The sequence below is a fragment of the Pogona vitticeps genome, chromosome 2, assembly GCF_051106095.1.
Source record: "Pogona vitticeps strain Pit_001003342236 chromosome 2, PviZW2.1, whole genome shotgun sequence".
In the NCBI taxonomy this organism is placed as follows: domain Eukaryota; kingdom Metazoa; phylum Chordata; class Lepidosauria; order Squamata; family Agamidae; genus Pogona; species Pogona vitticeps.
Genome location: NC_135784.1, coordinates 24,366,815 through 24,385,074, shown reverse-complemented (window position 1 = coordinate 24,385,074; position 18,260 = coordinate 24,366,815). Strand labels below are relative to the sequence as shown.

The window sequence follows — 18,260 nt, the reverse complement described above, 5'->3', positions numbered from 1 at the left end:
TTCCCTTCTTTTGGGGGGCATCCTGGAATTGCGCAGCTTGCCCAAGGCCACATGGGCTGGCTCTACTTTGCAGTGGGGGCACAGTAGGGAATCCAACTGCCAGCCTCTGCCTCCGCAACCAGATAGATAAACTACCGAGTTATCCTCAGATCATTTATGCTGTTTTGTTTTGTCAGCCATGACTTAATGGCAACCCTCTGAAGGAGCGATTTCCCAAATGTCCTGTCCTCAACAGCCCTGCTCAGCTCCCACAGACCCAATCCTGTGGTACCTTTAGGGAATTTTCCCACCTCCTGTTTGTTCTTCCTGCTTTTCCTTCTGCCTTCCACTTTTCCCCGCCTTATTGTCTTTTCCAGAGGTTCTTTCTTGCCTTCTCAGAAGGTGCCCAGAGTAGAACAGCCAGAATTTCAACACCCACCGTGTACATTTTCTGTCACTCCGGGATCTCTACCAAACTCTCCTCCCGCACCACATTTCCTTCCTTTTAATTCATTCCCTTTCTTTCCCTTTACAAACACAGTCTGTGTGTGTGTGTGTGTGTGTGTGTGTTGCTCCACCTACTTCCCTCTTCTTCACATGCTGAAACACAGTGTGTGTGTGTGTGTGTGTGTGTGTGTTGCTCCACCTACTTCCCTCTTCTTCACATGCTGAAACACAGTGTGTGTGTGTGTGTGTGTGTGTGTGTGTGTGTTTGTGTGTGTGTGTGTGTGTGTGTTGCTCCACCTACTTCCCTCTTCTTCACATGCTGACCATTCCGTCCTGAGAGATTCAAGGGAAGGAAAACACCCACTTTCTGGAAGCGGGAAAAGTGAAACTGAGCAGTTAACTTCCTGGTGGGACAAGAAATGGCGTCTGCTACCCTTCAGGATCTGTGCGAGGAAGCCGCTTGCTCCATCTGTCTGGACTATTTCGAGGATCCGGTCACCATTGAATGTGGGCACAACTTCTGCCGAGCCTGCCTAACCCAGAGCTGGGAGGGGTCGGAGGGGGGAGAGGCATCCTGCCCTCAATGCAGATCAAATGTCCGGAGGAGCCTCGTCTCCAATCGGCAGCTGGGAAACTTTGTAGAATTAACCAAGAAGCTCCGTCTTGAAGAGGAAATGAGAGCCACGGGAAATGGGAGAGCCTGTGACAAACACCAGGAGCCCCTGAAGCTCTTCTGCAAGGATGATGAAGCCCCCATCTGTGTGGTGTGTGACAAGTCGAAGGAGCACCGAGATCACAAGGTGGTTCCCCTGGAAGAAGCTGTCCAGGACTACAAGGTACCAAGAGTGGTTGTAAAATCATTGAGGGGGATGGGGATCCTGTTTGTGATGCCTCTGGATTGTTGACAGTGGTTTTTATGTGCATATATTTAAAGAAATGCCCGGATTTGGGGAATGTGACATGTACCCTTTATTGTCTTCCCCTCTCCCTCATAGACATCCCTGGTAAGGAGGAGGAAATTTGGACCAGGGGGTGAAATAGTTGTCTATCCTGCCTGAAAACTTTTTCTGATGATTCTCTCTTCGAACAGATTTCCAGATCCCAGCAAGACATGATTTCCAGACCAAGATTTTCCTTATGAGTGGATGTTGGGGGCAGTCTTGGATTAATAATGGGGCAAAGGGGGAAACTGCCTTGCTGGGGGGAGCTGCCAGAAGGCTGGATGTCTATATATATATTAAAAATAGTTTCAGTTATAAAAAACTTATCTTGTGAAACCATGCTTTGTATGCAATCATCTGTAAAAGTTCCTGAACTAACCATTAAGTAAAATAGGAGCAGGAACTGGCAAGCCACACGAGTATCTTTCCCAAGAAAACCCCATGAACAGAAACAAAAGGCTAAAAGATATGACGCTGGAAGATGAGCCCCTCAGATCGGAAAGGGTCCAACATGCTACCGAGAATCAGCGGAGGACAAGTACAAGTAGCTCCAGAACAAATGAAGTGGTTGGGCCAAAGCCAAAAGGACGCTCAGCTGTGGACGCGCCTGGAAGTGAAAGGAAAGTCCGATGCTGCAAAGAAAATTTCTGCATAGGAACCTGGAATGTAATATCTATGAAGCTTGGTATGCTGAATGTGGTCAAACAGGAGATGGCAAGAATAAATATTGACATCCTGGGCATCAATGAACTAAAATGAACTGGAATGGGCGAATTAAACTCAGACGATTATCATATCTACTATTGTGGGCAAGAATCCCGTAGAAGAAATGGATTAGCCCTCATAGTCAACAAAAGAGTGGGAAAAGCTGAGCTGGGATACAATCTCAAAAATGATAGAATGATTTCAATACAAATCCAAGGCAGACCTTTCAACATGACAGTAATCCAAGTTTATGCACCAAATACTGATGCTGAAGAGGCTGAAATTGACCAATTCTATGAAGACTTTCAACACCTTCTAGAACTGACACCAAAGAAAGATGTTCTCATTATAGAGGATTGGAATTATAAAGTAGGGACTCGAGATTAAAGGAACAACAGGTAAATTTGGCCTTGGAGTTCAAAATGAAGCAGGGCAAAGGCTAATAGAGTTTTTGTCAAGAGAACAAGCTGGTCATCACAAACACTCTTTTCCAACAACAGAAAAGGCGACTCTACACATGGACATCACTAGATGGGCAGTACCAAAGTCAGATTGATTATATTCTCTGCAGCCCAAGATGGAGATGTTCTATACAGTGAGCAAAAACAAGACCTGGAGCTGATTGTGGCTCTGATCATCAGCTTCTTATAGCAATACTACTCAAGCATAAACTGAAGAAAGTAGGAAAAACCACTGGGTTAGTCAGGTATAATCTAAACCAAATCCCTTATGAATAAACAGTGGAAGTGAAGAACAGATTTAAGGAACTCGATTTGGTGGACAGAGTGCCTGAAGAACTTTGGATAGAGGCTCGTAACATTGTACAGGAGGCAGCAACAAAAAGCATCCCAAAGAAAAGGAAATGCAAGAAAGCAAAGTGGCTGTTCAACGAGGCCTTACAAATAGCAGAGAGAGAAGGGAAACAAAATGCAAGGGAGATAAGGAAAGTTACAGGAAATTGAATGCAGACTTCCAAAGAATGGCAAGTAGAGACAAGAGGGTCTTCTCAAATGAATAATGCAAAAATATAGAAGAAAATAATAGAAAAGAAAAAACCAGAGATCTGTTCAAGAAAATTGGAAATATTAAAGGAACATTTTGTGCAAAGGTGGACATGATAAACGACAAAAATAGTAGGGACCTTACAGAAGCAGAAGACATAAAGAAGAGGTGGCAAGAATACACAGAGGAATTAAACCAGAAAGATCTGGATGTCCTGGACAAGCCAGATAGTGTGGTTGCTGACCTTGAGCCAGACATCCTGGAGAGTGAAGTCAAGTGGGCCTTAGAAAGCATGGCTAACAACAAGGTCAGTGGAGATGATGGCATTCTAGCAAAAAAATTTAAAATCTTTAAAAAATGATGCTGTCAAGGTGCTATACTCAATATGCCAGCAAGTCTGGAAGACTCAGCAGTGGCCAGAGGATTGGAAGAGATCAGTGTACATCCCAGTCCCAAAGAAGGGCAGTGCCAACTACTGTACAATTGCACTCATTTCACACACTAGCAAGGTTATGCTCAAAATCCTACAAGGTAGGCTTCAGCAGTATCCAATATGTGCTGGATTATGGAGAAAGCCAGAGAGTTCCAGAAAAACATCTACTTTTTCCAGTCATGATATATGGAAGTGAGAGCTGGACCGTAAGGTAGGCCGACCGCCGAAGAATTGATGCTTTTGAATTGTGATGCTGGAGGAGGCTCTTGAGAGTCCCCTGGTCTGCTAGGAGAACAAACCTATCCATTCTGAAGGAAATCAATCCTGAGCGTTCACTGGAAGGACAGATCCTGAAGCTGCGGCTCCAATACTTTGGCCATCTGATGAGAAGAGAAGACTCCCTGGAAAAGACGCTGATGTTGAGAAAGTGTGAAGGCAAGAAGAGAAGGGGACAACAAAGGACGAGATGGTGGGACAGTGTCTGCGAAGCAACCAACATGAAATTGACACAACTCCGAGAGGCAGTGGAAGAGAGGAGGGCCTGGCGTGCTCTGGTCTATGGGGTCACAAAGAGTTGGACACAACTTAACAAGTAAACAACAACAACAATAATGGACATATAAGCTCCAATGACATGTAAAAATGGACTTTGATTTGTATTGTTTGTAAATTTGGTGATTTACTGTGTAAGAGTCTCGTAGTGGTTAAACTAATATATTGTAGCCAAAACTATGCTCACGACATGAGGCTCAATCCCAGGTAGCCGACTCAAGGTTGACTCTGCCTTCCATCTTTCCGAGGTCAGTAAAATGAGTATCCAGCTCACTGGGAGAGCAATGTGTAGCCTGCATAATTAACATGTAAACCGCCCAGAGGGTGCTTGAAATGCTATGGGATGGTATATAAGCCGCGCATTTTGCTCTTACTTTTTGCTTTATTTTAGTTCCCAAGGGAGCTCCCGAACTTGAAGTGCATTGGGGGGCAGGGTCTAAATTCAGCCCTGGATGGGAGTCAGGGTAAGTGTCTGTGCCTGTGTGTGAGAAAGATGTAATAATCTCACATTCCTAGGACAATGCAACTTTCCTTAGAAACAGGACGAGCAGCTTCAGACAGCCTTTTTTTAAGGACACATAGAGAAATCCCTCAACCAATGTGGAGGGTACGGTGGGGTCTCCCATGTAAAAAGGAGCCCGTCCCTCCGTGATTGGGATGAAGCACGTTCTTCAGTTCTCCTTTGCCTCTAAATTAAAAATGGACTTCTTTTTTTCCCTTTCAGGATCTCATCTCCAGCCGCCTGAAGCTTCTGGAGGTGGAGGGAGCCAAAATTTTAACACATAAAGCAAAAACTGAAGAAGAAAGCCAAGGATTATTTGTGAGTATCGGTGTTCCTAAAAAGGGATCAGTGTGTCGGGATCTGCAGATGAAGCCTTGTTGTAGGGATCTGCAGATGAAGCCTATTGTCGGGATCTGCAGATGAAGCCTTTAGGGATCTGCAGATGAAGCCTAGTTGTAGGGATCTGCAAATGAAGCCTTTTTCCCCTCTTGACCAGCAAGGAGAAAGAAAAAGGCGAAGCACTCGAGTGGTGGTTTCAGGACGGGATCTGGATGAACAAAACAGCATGCTGTGCAAAGCTGTTCAGTGGGAATTCCTCCCGATCCTTCGCCGCGCCCCCCTTGTATTGTTTTCTCCTACCTTTGCACAAGTTAATCAAGTACCATTCTAAACACAGGCAGGTAATATCCTGAATACACAAATAGGGTAAACAGAGGGGCCGGTAAACAGAGGCAGGTAAACCCTAAATACACAAGCAGGGTAAACATTCCTGAATACACGAGCAGGGTAAACAGAGACAGATAACACCTTAAATACACAAGTAAGTTAATACAATTTACCCAGAGACAGGTAATTATCCTAGATACAAAAGCAGGTTAATGAATCATCCTTTACTGGAAGCTAGTACGCTGTGTACGTGATTTGCGCGCTTAGCACAATGTCTGCTACTACCACAGATACATACATTGTAAAAGCATACATTTTCCCCACATCAGTGTTTTAAATCAGGATGTGGAAAATGCAAATATAACATGATCAGAATCCAGAGCCATGAGCCAATCCTCCTTCCTGGCACATTGTGACCTCAACCCAACCCAGGCTTGTCACCTTTTGAAATATCTTTCCAGTCACGTGTTTGACACCAGCCAGTAACCACATCACACCCGGTGGCAGAAGAATCCTTCCCTAATAACATCTCAATCCATAGTTCTTCTGGTTCATGGTCACCCGACTTTATTAATGCAAACGTGTTCTTTTTGTGGGCTTTAGAAATGTGTCAGAAATTTTAAAAAATACTGGTATCTGAAATTAAGAGTACGCAATCAGTGCTGCACTCTTGGAATTTACTCTTGGAATTCTTTTGGCAGACCTGCTTCCAATAACATTGTCTGTTTGATTAACCTATATTGGCATCTGTTCAGTTGTTTGAAGCAGATATTTGCGATAAACAGATTGTTGCCTTCACCGACCTCTACTGGTAATTATCCTTGTAGTGTTGGTCACTGCATTCAACCCCCACCAAAATCAAGGCATCAATCCCTAAAGCATCCCTGGTTGATGGCCATCCATCCTCTTGTCTAAAGAACTCCATGAAAGGATAGTCCACCTCCATCTAAAGTTTTTGTAAAAAGGTACCCAGAAGAAAATAAATTCTCCATTCTCTTCTGCTAATGCATTTGTTACTCCAGGTATGAATCTATCGTAATCTTGGGGCCATAGCTTAAGTCTTTCATCTGCTAAGAGTCCACACTTGTCATGGGGTCCAGCTGGAGGGCATTGCTTTCGGCTTCTCTCAGAGCCTCTCCATGTTATGGTGTGCATCGAAGAAGGGGGATAGATCATTAGTAAAGAATTAATGGAAGGACATTTGAAAAGTGGATCCTTTTAGATGAGGGGATGGGCAAATTCCAAACAATACATTGCTGCTCTGGACTTTGAGGGCTGCATCCATTCCTGCAACCAAACATGAAATATATTTCCTAAATCTTTTCAGCTATTACAGCTCACTTGCATCATAGTGGGAAAACATTTTTGTAGAAGATTGAGGATGCAAGTTCTAAGCCCTCAAAACATGGCAGAATCACAGCACCCCCAATGCTGAAATAAAGAACCAGTACAATGGAATATTTCCATATATAAAAATGTAACTTTTGTAATGGGGGCTGGAGGTCCAGGAACAAAAGGGCTATGATTGATTCCTGGGGCCACGTGCTATGATTTATACGCTGAATATGTATGGAGAGGTTCAGGGAGGAGCAGGAGAAGGACATGGGAGGGGCACAAGTCCCAACCCTGTTATCACCTTTGGACTCTGACCTTGAGAGACCACCCTTCACAGGCCCTGCCATCTGCCTAATTCCCTCCCCCTCCTTTCTGACTCTCCTACTGCAGAAAGAGAGAAAGGCTGAGATGGAAAAGAGAAAGGAACTGTTCAGAGAACTTCACTCCTTTTTGAATGAACAAGAGAAGCTTCAGTTGGCCCATCTGGAAGAGGGGGAGAAGGAGATTGCAAGGGAAAGGGACGAGTACCTGGCCAGGCTCTCCGAGGAGCTCTCCTCTCTTGCAGGTCTCATCCGGGAGATGGAGAAGAAGCGTCAGCAGCCCCCAGAGGAAATCCTGCAGGTAAGACTGGCAGAAGGAAGCCAGGCTGCTCTTCAGGGGAAAGCTGGCTCTGCAAAACTTTTGTGGCCCCACCTACATGTAGAGAGAATCAGTACATCAATCAGTACATACAGAAGAATCGAGACAATCAGGTCAGTGTTTTTACTTGAGTGTGGACTAAATATTGATGGGAACACCTGCAATTTTCACTACTCTGTCAATGCTTTGATTCCAAGCCATGCATCATTCCTGCCTCTTCTTCCGAGCCTCCCAAAAAGAGCAGGTTCACATCTCTGGGAAACTGGTCACCAGAGCTGCTCTCATCCATTGCTTCAGAGCTGGAACGCTTCACATGGATGACAAACACACAAAGATACACACAAGGAGACACAGACACACCCCATTTAAATGGTTCTGCTACCTTCCAAGAATATTTTGCCCTATAAGAGAAGAGATAAAATATCTGCCACCTTAACCCTGATCCTTCAACTACCTCTTACTCCCTTGTGGCAGTTCAGAGGCAGGCAAAGGTTTTTCAAACCCTTCTTGTAGGAGATTATGGATATCTCCTCTGGAATGGGGTGGGCTTTGAGTGGAAAATAAGGAGGGTCTGTGGGTGCCTCCCCACAGGCTGACAAGGTAGAAGCACTGATCTCTCTCTTCTTTCTCTTTTTTCCCTCTCTAGGATGTCGGAAACCTCTTGAAAAGGTGAGTGGAGCTTCTCTTTTTTCATCAGGCCTTGATAATCCTGGGAGGGGCCTTTATGGAAGGAAAATGGTCCCGAACTCTCCTGGAGAGATGATGTTGGCTCTCAACTGTTGGGAGACGTAACAACAAAGGGTATGCTCAGGAGCACCTCCTTCGTCCATCCATGGCTCCTTCTTGCCTTCTTTGTTTTTCCAACTCCTTCTGCTATACAGTGGTGCCTCGCATAGCTAGGTTAATCCGTTCCGGATTAACCCTTGCTATGGGAAACATCGCTCAACGGAAAGCAAAAACCCATTGGAACGCATTAAATGGGCCCTAAACTTACCGTTATGCGAATTCCCCCATAGGCGCGGCCATTTTTGGGCCCTCGGTAAGCGAGGGAGCGGCGGGAAAAGTTGTGGCGGCCATTTTGGAACCGCCGATCAGCTGTTCTCCCCCGCTTCGTTGTGCGAAAATCGCTAAGCGAATCACTTAGCGATCGTCGCACAGCGAAAAAACGCCATAGGGGCCATCGCTGAGCGAATGCTCCAGCGATGGCCAGGACCCCCTCGCTATGCAAATTTATCGCTCAACGGAGCGATCGCTATGCGAGGCACCACTGTAACTGTTTTTTAAAATTACACTTATTTAGGGAATTTGTGAATATCTCAGTACATGTTTGTTTTTGAGCATCTGAGGGTCACTAATTCTAAGGGTTGCCGTAAGTTGGAAGCGGCTGAATAGAACACAGGAAAAACAGTAACATATTTCATAAGCTCTTTCTGCATGGTACTGGACAAAGAAAATAATAAGAATACAGCAAGAATATTACAAACAAAAGCTTCATGGAAACACAGAAAGTTTGGAGTCGATGATGAAGCCCTAAACTTTTCTAGGTAGTGTAAAAATGTTTGGGAGCAGGAGCTGTAGGTCATATCTCCTCTCTGTCTATAGTTACAAAAAAGGCACTTCCTGCTGATAACACCATTCGGCAACAACTATTCATAGTAATTAAAGACACCTTTCTCCTCTCCTGCAGCTCCCAAAGTGGGTTGGAAAAGCTGTGGGATGGAAGGAGGAAGTTTTAATTGCTGGAAGCCATCCTCTCTTGATATCATCTTGATTTCACAGTGATAGCTATGGAAACTCAGTTTCCTGGGATTCCTGTTATTCCTGCCTTTGGTTGTGAGGCAGAATGAGGTCTCTTGGCCTCTAAGGGTTTGATCCGGGGAGACAAAGGGACCGACAGATTATAATAAGAAAGCTGTCAGGATTGCGACTAACCATTACCTTGCCAAGGTAAAAGCTGCTATACGATCACACTTCGCTGAGCGGGTAAGTGAAGCTTCAAATCAGCAGGCGAAACTTTTCCGTAATGTTTGCGATCTATCCGGAATTGGTCTAGGATGGTGATGGACCTCCCACTAGTATCTCACCTGACCAATTTGCAGCATTTTTAAAATCTAAAGTGGAGGCCATCCGCCGGGATCTCTCTCCTCTTTAAAATACAGTGGATTCAGCAGAGATGTCCAGTGCTCCACCTTGCCCAGCAAATCGGAGTAGACTTGTCTAGAAGGGCGGGTTAAAATCCAATAATAAATAAGTAAAGAAATAAAGAACTAAATCCTTGAACCAACTGCTACCACCTCTACCTCTTCAGAAGCCATTTTAAAAATGGAAAGAGAAAGTGCATGCTGCTGGTTTGCAGTGACTTCATTCCTTGGGGGAAAGGAGAGGGATGGAAGGTCTAGGGTCCACCACAAATCCCTCAGAGTTAAAGCTACAAACCTTGACCACTTTTTGGAGGAGGAAGGAAGAAAAACAAATAATTTTTTCGTATTTTCAAATCTGAGAGACTGCAAAATGCCTCTGGGGTCCACATGCAGTCCATGGACCACTGTTTGTCTCTATTTCTTTTAGGTTTTCTGCAGCTTTCCACTCAGTCCCCTTTGTTTTCCAGGAAATTCTGGGTAGGGTTAGGTAGATTTGAAGTAACATTTTCTCCCCTCTACCAACAGTCCTAAGAACAAGGAGCCCTTTCAGAATCCTGTGGCTTTCCTTCATGACCTGTGCTTGGAGATCGTTTTTATCCGAGATAGGAATCGGTTTCTAGCTGAGAAGACAAAGCAGTTCAGAGGTAAAGCAGAGCGCCTGCAAAGACAGACCCTGGTCCAAGAGGGAACAAGAGAAGAGTGAGGTTTTTGTTTTGTTCCATGACGGATGGCAGCCACAACAGAGAAAGCTCTTCCCAGATAGCCCAGCTCCTCTTTCCTTTCCTCCTGAAAGGACCAGACCTCATGGCGCAGTGGTTAAACCGCTGTACTGCAGCTAAAACTGTGCTCACGACCTGGGGTTCAAATCTCAGGTAGCCGGCTCAAGGTTGACTCAGCCTTCTATCCTTCCGAGGTCGGTAAAATGAGTACCCAGCTCGCTGGGGGGGGGGGGGGCAATGTGTAGCCTGCGTAATTAAATTGTAAACCGCCCAGAGAGTGCTTGAAGCGCTATGGGGCGGTATATAAGCAGCATGCGTTGCTTTTTGCTTTGCTTTTTATTCTGGGAGACTGTGAGGTAGAGTGGGAGGCGTATGTTGTTCTCCATGAGAAAGGAAGCTGACACAGTGTGGTCATGGGGGGAAGGGGCGGAAATCTTCCTCCTGCACGTGATCAGTTTCCCTCCTTCAAACCAAGTGCTCATCTGCCCAGTTTAAGAAACTCCTTCAAAAGGTTCCTGGCGTCTTCTGTTTTCAACACCTTGGAGACTGACATCACCCTCCTGAATGAATTAAGAACCAATGGGTCCCTTTTCTGGAATCAACAAATGCCAAGCAATGTATTCTCATCAGCTTTTCTTTCAATTGGAAGAGTATTTGATCTCTTCCTCATAGCATTTTTAAGATCACCATATGAATTGTCTCACTTATAGGAAAATAGACAACACTTTGAGACTTGATTGTTACTTAGGCCATTCAAAAGTCAGCTGCGGCTATTAGTCTTCCTCCTATTCAACTCCTTAAAGGGGATCCATCCCTGGCTTTCACCGTATGGCAGGAGTTGTTCTGCATTCATAAAAAAGACAAGATCTGGATTACCCAGATTCCTGTGGGCCCGTCATCCTGCTGGCTCTTAACTAATAAATTCATTGGAGACGAACACTTTGGCTTTTTAGGGGGGTGGGTAGATGGCGAACCTGATTGGGAGAATTTCCACAGCGTGATCTTGTACATCATTTCTTACATAACAATTCAAACCCCAATGCTTTGACGAAGCTACAGTGCCTCTGACAAAATTGAGTGGTGTTTTATTTTCAAGGTGGGTGAAACAATGGCACTAGGAGAAACTTCTCAAGCTACTAAATTGGCTAGACATGGGTCATCAAATGGTCCTCAAAACTAATGTGAGGGACTCATCTGTTCTTTTAATCAGCAGGAGGACGGAGCATAGTTGTCCTCTTTCCTCAACTTTATCTGCAGATGCTATGAAGCCTCTGGCCTCATTCAGAAGAACGGGAACCCAATAAAATTTCTAAATATTAATGGAAATAAATACAGACCAGATATGTTTGTGGGAGGATACGTCTGTGTATAAGAGGTTCTGCTGCTTGATTTGTACATCTTTTTTGCTTTCACAGATGCTGTGTTATCTCGATCCGGACTAAAGAAAGGTATGTTTCTCATGCCTCCCTACATCTATGAAAGGGAAGGGGAACATACGTACTAGGCCAGTGAATGTTCCTTAGGTAAAGGTTCCCCTTGACATTTAGTCCAGTTGTGTCCGACTCTAGGGCACGATGCTCATCCCCGTTTTCAAGCCATAGAGCCAGCATTTGTCCATAGACAGTTTCCGTGGTCACGTGGCCAGCATGACTAGACATGGAACGCCATTCCTTCCCACAGAGGTGGTACCTGTTTATCTATAGTACTCGCATTTTTACATGCTTTCTAACTGCTAGGTAGGCAGGAGCTGGGACAAGCAACAGAAGCTCACTCCGTCGCATGGAATCGATCTTACGACTGCTGGTCTTCCGCAGAGAGGCTTCTGCGGTTTAACCCGCAGCAGCGCCACGTCCCTTTAAAAACAACACTAAGTTAGGTATATTGCAAGTTGGTATAGATGCCTATACCTAAGATATATACCTAGAACACATACCTAGACCAGGGAGCTGAGTGTATAATTTGCTAGAATTGTGACTCTCTTCTTATGTCACTTCAGGATATTGACAAAGAAGCCTTGCTTGGGTTCTTTTCCAATGATCGGACATTCCGGAACAGGCCAAGACAAGCAAAATAGATAAACTGCAAAGATTCAGAGGCCCAGTTAAGGCTTCTACAAAAGCAACAAAAGAAAACAAAACGATCAAAAAAGTAGTGGTACCTCAAAGATTGTAGTCTCTCCAGGTGAGAAATGTAGGTTGTAGATCAGTGTCTGGTGTTCCTCATGGACTGGATGCGGGCGAATAAACTGAAACTTAATCCAGACAAGACAGAGGTGCTCTTGGTCAGCAGAAAAGGCAGAACATTCCTTCTCAACCTGTTTCGCCCACCCCACCAACCCACCGCGGTTCAATGTCCGTCCATCCAAAAGATTGTGGAAGGAAGCGGGGGGGGAGGGAATTTCAGTGTGGTGGAGGGGGCAGATCTTGTCACTTTCCTTTCTTTATTGTGCACATGCAAATAGGGACTAGGAAATCCAGTATTAAACTATTAAGGGTAGCGACATGGAACTTAGATTACATAAAATTAGGAAAGGTTATGTTATAGTGGCAGTGGACTTTTACTTTGGCAATGGACATAATATTGAATAGCTTAATCAGTATAGATAGATCAAAAGCAGATAAAGAAGTAAGAAAGAGAAATGTTCCAATAGCTTAATTCATAAAACAGATCTGAAGGATGTGTGGAGAGAATTAAAGGGTAATGAAAGAAAGTTTTCCTACTGCTCGCCAGTACAGAAATCACTCTCAAGAATGGATTATACTTCTGTATCCAAAGGATCAAGGATAAAGAATATTAATTGGACCCAGTGACACATGCCTTTTTTGCATCCTGTGAAGGGATCAGGGCTTATGGAGTTAACATCAAATCTTTAAAATCTGTAAAGCATGTATGCTGAAGCCACCATGCTGAAACATTTTGAGAACGGTGTAAGAAAGGCAGAGCTTCTTGAGATAATGCGACAATCATTATGACCTTGGTACAGGGTTGAGGGAAAGGAGTCTAGTTGAGAATTCCTTGCACTTGGAAGCTGAGTCATCAGAGCAGCTCATGAAGAGAACTTGGCTGGTACGTCGAGGGCCAATTAAAAGACACCGGGGGATTTGAGGAGCTCTCAAGACCCTTGATGAGGAGATGAGGGGATATAAGGTGGAAGGTAATTAATTATAAATCATCATCATCTTAGAAAGATTGTTTCAGCTGTCCACACTATGCTTTGCATTCTATGCTTGGGAGAACTTGGCACATGTGGGTAAGTATACGCAGCCATTGATGAGCATTTCATTGTTTTCTTGTGAGAAAGCCCTACCAGGCCTTTGGCTCTGTAATTCCATTTATGCTACCTGATTATGCTTTTTTGTATAAAGCTGCTGGAATCAGTTAATCTTTTGTCAAGCTGTTATCCTTTGCTACTTCTGGTTTTTAAATAAAGCTATAAAAATGTATGTGAGGCATTAAACCAGCCATCTTGGATGCTCAGATAGGTTAAGAGTTTTTTTTGGATCCTTTTGAGTTTTAGGCAGGGTTGGTCTGCAATGCAGAGTCACAACCTGCATATATGTGTTTTCCCTGAATCACCAAAAAAGGAAGTCACTCGGAATGTGCTGTGGGAGAGCAGGCCATGGGAGGCCTTTTCCAATCACCAGCACGCTGACCTTCCTGGACATGACCTGTCCAGGCAGAGAAAGGCTGTGTGATTGAGTGGCGAGAAGACCTCTCGAGTAAACCTTCACGTTTCCCATCTGGATATGGAGCTGCCTCTGGAAAGTGTTTGGAAATTTCAGTGGGTCCAAAACATGGCGGCCAGAGTGCTACATGGGCCTGGCTATAGGGGTCACACAACCCCGCATTACATTGGTTCTACTGTCTGCCAATCTCTTTCTGAGCACAATTCAAAGTTCTAGTTTTCACATCTAAAGACCTAAAGCTGGCATCCCTGTGGCAGGACCCAGCCATTAGGCAGATCGCCTGCTCCCCTGGATGCACTCCCTCCCACCCACATCACCTGCACGCATGACCCGCCACACGTATGCACAGGCGCCCCACACTAGCGTGCCCCTCCATGAGCACACTACCCCTTCACGCATGCACGTGAACGTTCTCTGCCCCTTTGTGCATGTGCTTTAGCGTGCTCCGCTCACCCGTGAGCCCTCCCCTCCCCTTCATGCATGCACATGAATGTGCCCTTCTGTGAGTGAGCACTGCCTCTTTGCGCATGCGTGTGAGCAAGTGCTCAAGTTTGCCCCGCCCCGCCCCCCAACCAGCCCACGACTCACAGGCAGGGCCACTCTCTCACCTCCCCAAACAGTGGCTCACCCACAACAGGCTGGACACACACACAAAAAAAAGGATGGGGAAATTTATTTACCCGACAATTCTGAGAGATTCAACAGTAAACTTTTTGTGTTGGGACATGAGGGATTCACCACAGGCAGACATTTCTGGGAAGTCACTGTAGGAAGTGAGGACGATTGGTCTGTGGGGGTGGCCAGGAAGTCTGTACAGAGGAAAGCCCCTCTTGAGTGTAAAATTGAAGAAGGGATCTGGGCTTTCAGGAGCTGGGGAGGTGGCTACAGGGTCTCTGACCTTTCTGTTGAAACTTACTTACTTACTTACTTACTTACTTACTTACTTACTTACTTACTTACTTACTTACTTACTTACTTACTTACTTACTTACTTACTTACTTACTTACTTACTTACTTACTTATTTGATTGATTGATTGATTGATTGATTGATTGATTGATTGATTGATTGATTGATTGATACCCCACCTATCTGGACTACCAGACCACTCTAGGCGGCTTGTCTTCCTTTGAGAGAGAAGTTGAAGAGGATCTGGGTGTCCCTGAACTATGAAGGGCTTCGGGTGGCTTTTTATGATGCCGACACGGGATCCCATCTCTACACCTTCTCTGGAGCCTCCTCTGGGGAGACCCTCCTCCCCTTCTTTCATGTGGATGGAAAAGGCCCCCTCACCATTGTTAGTGCGTGAACACACGGACATTTAGCAGAATAACTTTAAGGTCCTGGTAGAAAAAATGGCTCACTCAGACATGATCAGCTTCTTCCAGCACCAGATGTGTATTTACAGGATATTTACAAATATACAGAGCGACAGCATGACACCATGAATTCATCAGAAGAGCAGGAATACATCTTCTCTATACAGTCCACATATATACACTTATGCATCTGGCTGTATCCAATCAGCACAGATGTTGCATCATCTTTGAGCCAGTCACTGTGACTCAGCATTTTGACACACCTGAACATCATGGCTGCTCATTAATACATTTGTTCTGTTCAGGCCTGTAAATTTTATACTTTGACACCCCTCCTAATTTACGCCTGAGCAGAACCCATTCCCATTTCCTTGGTTATCTCTTTATGTCTTTGTGCATTTAAGAGTTTCGTCATGTCAGCAACGTTTCTGTTTCACAGTACTGTAACTCTCAGTTTTTCTTTTATTGCTTCTCTGACATTATGGTATTTGATGTCTACATGTTTAGTTCTGTTTCTCATCTTTTCCGTCACTGCCATGTGGATGCAAGTAGTGTTATCCTAAACACTTTTATTGCATTACATGCTTCAACCCTTAGATCTTTGATCATTTGTCTATACCATATTATTTCTGAGCACAACTCTGACAAAGCAGCAAACTCAGCCCCAGCTGTTGAAGTAGCAATGGAACTTTGTTTTCTAGATTTCCACCCTACCAACACATTTGCAAATAACACTGTGAATCCAGACATCGATTTTCTATCAGTTTCATTTGCCCAATCACTGTCTACATCGATTTTAATTCTTTTGAAGGTTTTATGACTAGACACCTGTCACTTGTTCCCTTCAAGTACTTGAATACTCTTTTCACTCCTTGCCAGTGCTTTACCATGGGCTTAGACTGATGTCTACTCAATATATTTACTGCTGCCGCAATATCTGGCCTAGTCCAGTTTGTTAAGTACATTAGGCTGCCAATCGCAGACTAATAAATTTCCTGATTTTCAAAGTCTTTGCTTTCTGTTTCAGACTTTTGAAAATCCACAACCATAGGGGTCTGAACACTTTTGCTCTCTTGTATGTTGTACTTTTCCAACATTTGTTCTATTTTCATATTTTGGCTTAATACAAAACCTTTGTTTTGTTTCTGTATTTGCACCCCTAAATAATTTTGTATTGGGCCTAAGTTTTTCAATTTACATTCTTTTTTCAATTGCTTCTCAAACAAGTCTATTTGGCTCTGATCCTTCATTATAAAACCTATGCCGTCAACACAGACCAATAGGATATTTAGCTCATTTCCATACCCCTTTGTATACAGACATGGATCAGCCAGACTGTTTGTATAATTCAGTTTTTCTAACACTGATTGTAAACATTGGTTCCAGTGCCTAGCTGATTGTTGTAACCTGTAAATGGCCTTGTTCAGTCTATAAACCATTCCTGGCTTTGAGCCTTCAAAGGTGCCTGTGCCATATACAGTTCCTCCTTTAAATCAGGATTTAAATATGCAGTTGTTATGTCAATGTGATTTATATGTAACCTCTGGATGCTGCCAGTCAAAGCCACCATCATGGTCTCAGCCTTCACTGTGGGTGAGAACACCTCATCATAGTGTACATGTTTCTTTTGTGTATAACCTTGAGCCACCACCCTCATTTTGTATCTAAATTCCCCATTGTTCTGTAATTTTCTTTTGAAAATCCATTTGCTGCCAATTATCTTATGCTCTGGTGGCAGCCTAGTCTCTGTGAAAACTCTTGTGTTCATCCATTGATTTCATTTCTTCTCTCATGGCTTCCTGCCATTTCTTTTTCTCTACTTCTGGAAGTAACATTACTTCCTTAAAGCTTTTGGGCTCCTGGTAAACATAGCATACCTTAATTTCCCCTACACCAAACCTTGTAGGAGGAATACCTTTGTTAGCCCTCTCAGATCTCCTGGTGACTCTTCCTTGTGACTCTTCCTTAATTTCTACCTCACTTTCTGCCTCACTACACTCTTGATCGTCCTCTTCTTCTGATGTGCTCCGGCTCGTGCTCTCTTCAGTCTCTTCTCTTGGCTCTAACTACCTTTTCTCACTTCTTCCTATGTCTGTGGTGGGGATGTAAACTTGAGAGTTAGCATGAACCCTATCCCAATTCTCGTGTTCGCAGAAACTTGCAGACCTTGAGATTACCACATCCCTGTTTCCATTTAGGAAACAATATGCTTTTGAGCCTTTTTCATACCCCAAGAATCTCACTTTCTTTACTTTTGGTTTCCCCTTTCTCCTAGTCTCTTTTGGGACATGCACCCATGCACTGCAACAAAATACTCAGATGTTGCACAGATGTTGAGCCAGCTCACCTGAGTCACTGTGACTCAGCATTTTGACACACCTGAACATCATGGCTGCTCATTAATACATTTGTTCTGCTCAGGCCTGTAAATTTTATACTCTGACAGCCATTTCCCCTTAAGGCATTCAAGCTGATCTTAGAGGGAAATTGCAAAACTACTCAGGTCAAGAGCCTCTCCTTCCCCTTTTTCTAAATCTCTCCCCAAAGAGATGCTCCTGGCCACCTTCCTCCCAAGAAAACAAACTGAATCAATATTTTGGGGGGAGAGAGGTTTTTTCTTCCTCTCTTTCCAGGAGTCCTTTCCTTCCTCTGCCAGTCAGTTCTTAATGACACAGTAGCCATTTTTCCTATATGTCATAAATCTCCCCTCTGTATTTTCAGAAGATACCACACCCACAACTCTCACTTTTTTGTCTGAGTTTTCTCTCTTGTTTTGCTACAACTTCCCAGGCCCTCTTGAGATAAACTCTTCCAGACCCTTGGAGGGAGAAAGGATATGTTCTTTTTCTCAAGAGATCCAAGCAGGAGGAAACCATTGTAACTGGTTGTAGGATGTGCCATTCCAGCCCAGATCTTGTGAGTTTAAGAATAATCATTCATGTGGTATTTCCATCACACAAATACATTGCGTGTTTTATCATGAGCGTGGGGTGATGTGGGTGTGAAGGGCTAGCATAGAGCAGGAACAACAGAATGCTATTCCAGTGGATGGAGAAGCATCCTTTAAAAATAGGGATCTTTGCTCAAGCTGTGTGAGGGAAAGTTATAATCATGTCTTCTACTATGCCTAAAATACAGTAATCTATTCGTCTCTTTTGCTCCTAGAGAGTATAAAGCTTTGGTTTTATATAGTT

The 18,260-nt window shown here is 44.1% G+C and overlaps 1 protein-coding gene across 1 annotated transcript; it reads left to right on the top strand.

Annotated features, from left to right (window-relative positions):
* Positions 1-567: 567 nt before the first annotated feature.
* On the top strand, positions 568-13,538 carry LOC110070552 (zinc finger protein RFP). The gene is made up of 7 exons (XM_078388615.1): positions 568-1,262; positions 4,784-4,879; positions 6,953-7,183; positions 7,848-7,870; positions 9,868-9,986; positions 11,477-11,509; positions 12,058-13,538. The coding sequence occupies exons 1-7, from the start codon at positions 846-848 to the stop codon at positions 12,063-12,065; spliced, it is 927 nt and encodes a 308-aa protein (XP_078244741.1). The 5' UTR covers positions 568-845; the 3' UTR covers positions 12,066-13,538.
* The last annotated feature ends 4,722 nt before the right edge of the window (positions 13,539-18,260 follow it).